Below are 7,310 nucleotides of genomic sequence, written 5' to 3' on the forward strand. Positions count from 1 at the left end.
TGGGACCCAGGTGGATTTGGCTGTTCTTTGGTACTGCGTCACCGGCTTGAGGTCAAGCCGCATTTTAAGGGGGCGAGAATGTCATGTCCCAAGGGTCATGATCCTCTTCTTATCCAAGGCCTTCTCGATGGAATGGGCCGAGACTTGGGCTTGGCCCAGTTCCGTGAATAGGCAAATGGATTATAAAGAAGGAGAAGCTAGACAGAGGAGGGGAGCGATTGATTTGTGAAACGTCTGAAGCTTCTCACCCCTTGCTCTCGTCCTCACCTCCTGCTCTCTGTATCCCCCCCTTTCCTTGCTGATATCTCACCCCATATTCTCCATGTATCCCCCGATCTAGATCTGAATATTGGTGCTGATTAGTCTGTTCGTCCCATCTTGTGCTTGGGTCGTGACACGATGGTTTCGGGGGTCACTCCATATTTCTTCGTCAAATCCTCCATCACACGGCGATTCGCCGCCGCCAAATCGGGCTGCATCGCTGACGGCGGACGGCGTTCGGGGGGGATCGAAACTTCTCGTGAGAAAGAAAAGCGAGAATACTTCGTATCAACGGAAGAGGAGTCGGGGGGACAATTCGGTTGTGGGGACTCCTAATTTTTCCAGCGCGATGTATTGCACAGATGTACGTTTCTGTTCCTACGACGGAGATAGTTCAACGGGCTTGCTAAAACTCAATCTTCTCAGTTTTAACCAAGTCTGAATCAACCCTGCAGCATTTTATCCCATCGTTTGCAACATTTTTTTCATACTGGTTGTAACAGTCGTCCATCACCGATTGTAGCACGTCATCTCACCGGTCGCAACATTTTTCATTGACGGTTGTAGCATTTTAATCAAAATGTATAGACTTATAGCATATGTTGTCGTTGTTTGCAGTACCGTTGCAATATTTTTCATTGTCGTTTTCAGCATCCAGTCGTGCCGATCGTAGCACCAAAACTATGCTAACGTCTTCGACTGAGTTCTAAACACGCTCATAGTTCAAACCAGTACTGTTTTCATGGCATTTTAAGTTGCGTGAGGATGACACGAGGACGACAATTTTTTAACAAAAATTAAACTGAGGCGGATTTGGCGGTGCTCGCCAACTAAATTTACCATTGTGTATAAAGACTAGACGCCATCAACCCTAGACGCCACCTCCTCTAAAAAAACACTAGGTTTTCTCTCCCTACCACGGCGCCGCCACCGGCCTGCCTCGTCTCCGGTGGCTCTAGGGCCATAGAGGCGCGGTCGAACCCCGAGCCTTGCTGGTAGGAGGGATCTTGCTCCGTTTTTAAATATTTTTATGAGTTTTTTTATTGTTTACTATGTCCAGCTCAGAATGATGATGAGGCGGTGGCGACTTCCTGAAAATGTAATAAGGTTCTTCCCGCTTAGCCTTGTTTCATGATGCATCTAGCGGCGTCGAAGGGCGTGTGGAAGTGTGTCTCCGACGAATTTTGCAGGATTCGGCCGGTGCTAGTCTTTGATCGTCTTCGTTCGTGTATCTATTGGTTGGATTCTTTCGACCTATACTACTCTTCATCGTCGGCGATTATTCTGGTGCGCTGGTCATGCAGGGCTTTAGCATGATGACTTTTCGACTGCCTAGTACAACAAGTTTGGTCTGGCTCCGTGAGGGAGAGGCGATGACAGCGACATGCCTTCGGCTTGCTCCAGTGCTTGTAGTCATCGCTAGGTGGTCTACGGCATGGATGTAATTTTTTTTATGTTCTTTATACTGTCATGGCATGATAAAAAACGAAAATTTTATCGCAAAAAAGGATTTGTCATGTCTAAAAATCTGACGTTCACTGAATATTTAGGTCCTAACTTTGCATCTAACTATTAACAAAAAAATCAACAAACAACACATCAAACTATTTATCTTCTTTTTTTTAAATGATTAGATATATTATAAAAGTTCACCGGAAGTGTAAAATATCTCAACCATAATAAAATTACATCGAGATTTCAGTACCACCAAACAACCACTACTACCGCAGAACAAGCCGCCGACATACGGGATGTATTTTTTTACTTCTGGTGTTCTTTGTACTATCTTGACAGTTAATGAATAGGTCGGAAGTTTTCCTCAAAAAAGAGTTAAAAACAATATACTCCCAATTGTATGTAAGACGGGACAAAAAGGGTATTTTGTTTTAGCATAGTATACAGACGCATGCGCTCACATATACGCGCATACACTTATCCCTATGAATATACACATGCACGCGAACCAACCTGTGGTTGGATGCTTAGGTGGACAGTGGTATCTCAGCTGAAAGATCGTGGATGTCGCCTAGAGGGGGGGTGAATAGGCGCTTTAAAATAATTACGGTTTAGGCTTGAACAAATGCGGAATAAATCTAGCGGTTAATTTGTCAAGCACAAAACCTACAACAACTAGGCTCACCTATGTGCACCAACGACTTATGCTAAGCAAGAAAACCTACTTAGGTGATAGCAAGATATATGACAAGAAACAATATGGCTATCACAAAGTAAAGTGCATAAGTAAAGGGCTCGGGTAAGAGATAACCGAGGCACGCAGAGACGACGATGTATCCCGAAGTTCACACCCTTGCGGATGCTAATCTCCGTTTGGAGCGGTGTAGAGGCACAATGCTCCCCAAGAAGCCACTAGGGCCACCGCAATCTCCTCACGCCCTCGCACAATGCAAGATGCCGTGATTCCACTAAGGGACCCTTGAGGGCGGTCACCGTACCCGTACAAATGGCAACCCTTGGGGGCGGTCACCGAACCCGTACACTTTGGCAACCCTTGGGGGCGGTCACCGGTATCCGTCAAATTGCTCGGGTCGATCTCCACAACCTAATTGGAGATCCCGACGCTTGCCCGGAGCTTTACACCACAAAGATTGAGCTCCGAACACCACCAACCGTCTAGGGCGTCCAAGCACCCAAGAGGAACAAGCTCAAGGGCACCAAGCACCCAAGAGTAATAAGCTTCTCAACTTGTAACTTCCACGTATCACCGTGGAGAACTCAAACCGATGCACCAAATGCAATGGCAAGGGCACACGGAGTGCCCAAGTCCTTCTCTCTCAAATCCCACCGAAGCAACTAATGCTATGGAGGAAAAAGAGAGGAAGAACAAGAAGGAGAACACCAAGAACTCCAAGATCTAGATCCAAGGGGTTCCCCTCACAAAGAGGAAAAAGTGATTGGTGGAAATGTGGATCTAGATCTCCTCTCTCTTTTCCCTCAAAAACTAGCAAGAATCCATGGAGGGATTGAGAGTTAGCAAGCTCGAAGAAGGTCAACAATGGGGAAGAACACGAGCTCAAAGGATAAGGTTCATTGGGGAAGAATACCCCCTTTTATAGGAGGGGGAAAATCCAACCGTTATGTGCTCAGCCCGCACATGAGCGGTACTACCGCTCGGGCGGAAGAAGCAGGGAAACGGATCAACAAAACATGAACCTTAGGGCGGTAGTACCGCTTAAGCGGTACTACCGCTCGACCGGAGCGGTACTACCGCTCGACCGGAGCGGTACTACCGCTTATAGGCGGAACTACCGTGCCTTACTGCCGCGCGACTACCGCTGAACCCGACACGAAAAGAGCAGACCCAAAATCGAGAGGGCGGTAGTAGAGCGGTACTGGAGCGGTACTACCGCTTGACGCTACAAGCGATACTACCACTGCCACCGCGGTACTACCGCAGGGAGAAAAACAGAACTGCCAAAACTTCTTCATATGAGCTCCGAATTGAGCAAACTCAAGCTTGTTGGATACAAGACGACGAGTAGCATCAAAACAACGACTAGTTATAGTAAGAAGAGGCAAGGAAGGTATGCCAACAAAATAGAGGAGTGAAACCTCAAACCGAGAAGAACCGGCATAACCTTCCAACATCGAAAACATCATAGAAGATGCGAGTGAACTCCACTTTCGATGAACTCGAGCTTGTCATCAAGATGACCATAAGCTCCAAAACTCACAAAGAGAAAAACCAAATAAGAACCAAGAAAGATGATGCAAGGATGCAATGGTTTGAGCTCTCTACGAATGATACGATCAAGCTACTCATCGAGAGCCCCCCTTGATAGTACAGCAATCGATCCTATAACCCGGTCTCCCAACTACCATCATGAGACCGGTAAAATAGAAAACCTATCAAGGGCAAACCTTTGCCTTGCACATGGTCCACTTGAGCTAGATGATGACGATCTTGACTCCCTCAAGTTGGACCACCTTTCTTGATTGCGTTGGCTCGATGAAGACTAGTTGATTGCTCCCCCATACTCCACTATGGGTGTGCCACTCTTCTGCACATCTTCACAAGTCCATTGTCACCACAATGGACGGCAAGCTTCAAGCATTTGATCTCTTCATGATGCTTCACTTGAACTTGCACACCGCAACATCTTCACAAGTCCATTGTCACCACAATGGATGGCAAGCTTCAAGCATTTGATCCCTTCGTGATGCTTCACTTAAACTTGCACACCGCAACCTAACCCCCCAAAGAACTCTCACGAAGATCATGGGTTCGTACCCAAGGCGTAATTGACAATGCTTACCACACCATGGGATCGCTTGATCCCTCTCGGTACATCTTCTACGCTTTGTGAGTTGATCAAGTTGATTCACTCTTGACTTAGTCTTGATCAACCATGAATCTTTTCAACTCTCTTCATTTGGATGATGTCTTGAAGATATACATGAATGATCACATAATCTTCTTCTTCAAGACATGCTTGCAATAAGCTCAACTCTCACATGACCAATCTTTGGATAATTCCTTAATAACACCTTGGTCACCACATAAACTCTTTGAAACCAACACATGAACTTCAAGGAATGCCTATGGACAAATCCTTCAAATATAACTCAAGGCAACCATTAGTCCATAGAGATTGTCATCAATTACCAAACCAAACATGGGGGCACCGCATGTTCTTTCACCAGCCCATCAGGGGTCATGTCCTGGTGCTCGCATTTATTCTGGTTTTATTTTAGAATTTCCGGCGATGCGCGTTCAGTGCGAGGAGACTGACTTCCTAAAACCTCAAAATGATATGCCGACTCGGATGTGCTCATAGGGGTAGGATGTGCGTGTGTACGTTCATAAAGATGAGTGTATGCGCGTATCTATGAGCGTTTGTGTCTGTACTATGTTAAAAAAATACACACGCACATCCTACTTTATGAGCATCTAGAATTGGCCGGCATGTCGCCTTGAGATTGACGAGGTCATCAGAACGTATCATAGTCGTCGGAAATGGGACAAACACCGTAAATAATTTGTTTTCGATTAGAAATCTGTTTGTGTATTTTCCGCGAAAAAAATTGTTCGTGCACGTATACGTTCCGCATTGTACGTACTAGTCCCGATTGTATTCGAATTCGGATGGCTCAGCCCGTATATGCAATGAAAATAATAAATACTCAGGACTCATAGATAGAGAGGACACAATCGATCACGCCGCATCGACAGGAGAGACGAGATGAACCCTATCTGCCGCCGCCGCTCCGCCTTGCCGCCGCCGGCGAAGACGACCCCGACGGACGATGAAAACCTCCTCCCCGAGGTACTCATCCGCCTCCCCGCGCAGCCTTCCTCTCTCCCCCGCGCCTCCCTCGTCTGCAAGCAGTGGCGCCACCTCATCGCCGATCCCCAATTCCTCCGCCGCTTCTGCGCCCACCACCGGGAGCCCCCCATCATCGGCGTGTTCCTGGACTTCTACCGCGGAGACCTCTCCTTCAGGTCGGTCCTGGATCGCCCGGACCTCATCCCGCCCGAGCGCTTCCCCGTGCGGTTCGACGGCATCGAAGGCGGCGGCGGCGTCGAGGGAAACGACGGCATCTGGTCCTTCCGCCGCTGCCGCCACGGCCGCGTGCTCTTCACCAGAGGGGACCACCTCGGCAAGGGCTGCCGCCAGGTCCTGGTGTGGGACCCCGTCACAGGCGACCGCCGCTTCATAGGCAGTCCGCCGCAGTTGGATCACGACTGGAGCAAGTCACATGTGCAAGCGGATGTGCTCTGTGCTGCCGGCGACAAGGATCACGTGCACGGCAGCTGCCACTCGAGCCTCTTCAAGGTCGTCTTGGTGTGCGCCGACAAGCTCGTCGCGCGAGCCTGCGTCTACTCATCGGAGTCCAACTCATGGGGCGATCTCATATCCACCGATGTTCCATATCACACTATGTCTTGTGTTGGAAGTCGAAGCATCCTGGTTGGCAATTCCCTGCACTGGTTTATTTTTGGTACTCAGACTGGCATCCTTAAGCTTGATTTGGATACTCGGAGCCTAGCTGTTGTAGAGGTGCCGCCGGATGCCCATGCTAGTCATCATGGCCTCTACCTGAGTATGCTGGGCGGCGGGCTTGGCTTCATCGTTGTGTCAGACGACTTCGTAGCTCAACTATGGGTGAGGACGACTGATTTTGATGGAGTTGCTGGATGGATGCCGGCACAAGCAGTTGAGTTGAACAAGCTTCTTCCGCTGAGACCAGGCGAGTGGACAAATCTGCAAACGGTGTTGGGGGTTGCTGGAGATGAGAATGTGATATTTGTGTCAACAAATGGAGGCGTCTTCATGGTCCATCTTGAGTCCTTGCAGTTTAAGAAGATTTTTGAAAGCAATCCTTTCGCCGAATGTACGACATCCACCATCCACCCATTCACAAGTTTTTTTACTGCAGGCAATAACATGAATGTACAAGGATAAGGCATATAGTCTTTTCCAATACTTCTGGAATCCCTTTCGTGTCTTCTGTTACTGTAGCAATTTGGATACTCCAAATATCAATAGTTTGTTCGGCTGGTGATGAACTCATAACAGAGTCTTTTTTAATATACTTTTGTTTAGTGAGCAGTACTAGACAGTGCGGTTGCTCGTCTATTGCAGTATGTGTAACCTGTACTCTGTACCAAGCTATGATGGAGATATTTTCACAATAAGATATATAACAGTTGGAAATTGGCAAGAACTACGTGAGCAGCTTAGCTGAAACCGGAAAAATCAGCGACCAAATTGGCATACTTGAAAGCTTAAACTCTGCGGATCTTGATACTTGCAATTACTTGATTTGATCTTTTGTTATGAAACGACGGCTCTTGTTCTTTTATCATGTTTTGAAGTGCCTCTCTTCTAGTGAAGGGAATATGTTTTAATCTTTGCTAAGGTCACTTTATTTAACTCTGGAGAACCTTTGCCACTTCTGTTTTTCAGAGTTTATTAGCTCGGGTAAATTTTAACTTTTTATGATTTGTGGAGTAGAATGAGCTCACTTAAAAAAAAGGGAGAGGAAACACTGAACCATATGAAATATATATTTGTTGTGTCAGATTT

The 7,310-nt window shown here is 47.2% G+C and overlaps 1 protein-coding gene across 1 annotated transcript; it reads left to right on the forward strand.

The window, feature by feature from the left end:
• Window positions 1-5,402: 5,402 nt before the first annotated feature.
• Window positions 5,403-6,839, forward strand: LOC123181569 (uncharacterized). The gene has a single exon (XM_044593863.1). It carries the CDS (start codon window positions 5,463-5,465, stop codon window positions 6,684-6,686), a length of 1,224 nt encoding a protein of 407 aa, XP_044449798.1. The 5' UTR covers window positions 5,403-5,462; the 3' UTR covers window positions 6,687-6,839.
• Window positions 6,840-7,310: the final 471 nt, after the last annotated feature.

This window comes from Triticum aestivum, chromosome 1D (assembly GCF_018294505.1).
Source record: "Triticum aestivum cultivar Chinese Spring chromosome 1D, IWGSC CS RefSeq v2.1, whole genome shotgun sequence".
In the NCBI taxonomy this organism is placed as follows: Eukaryota; Viridiplantae; Streptophyta; class Magnoliopsida; order Poales; family Poaceae; genus Triticum; species Triticum aestivum.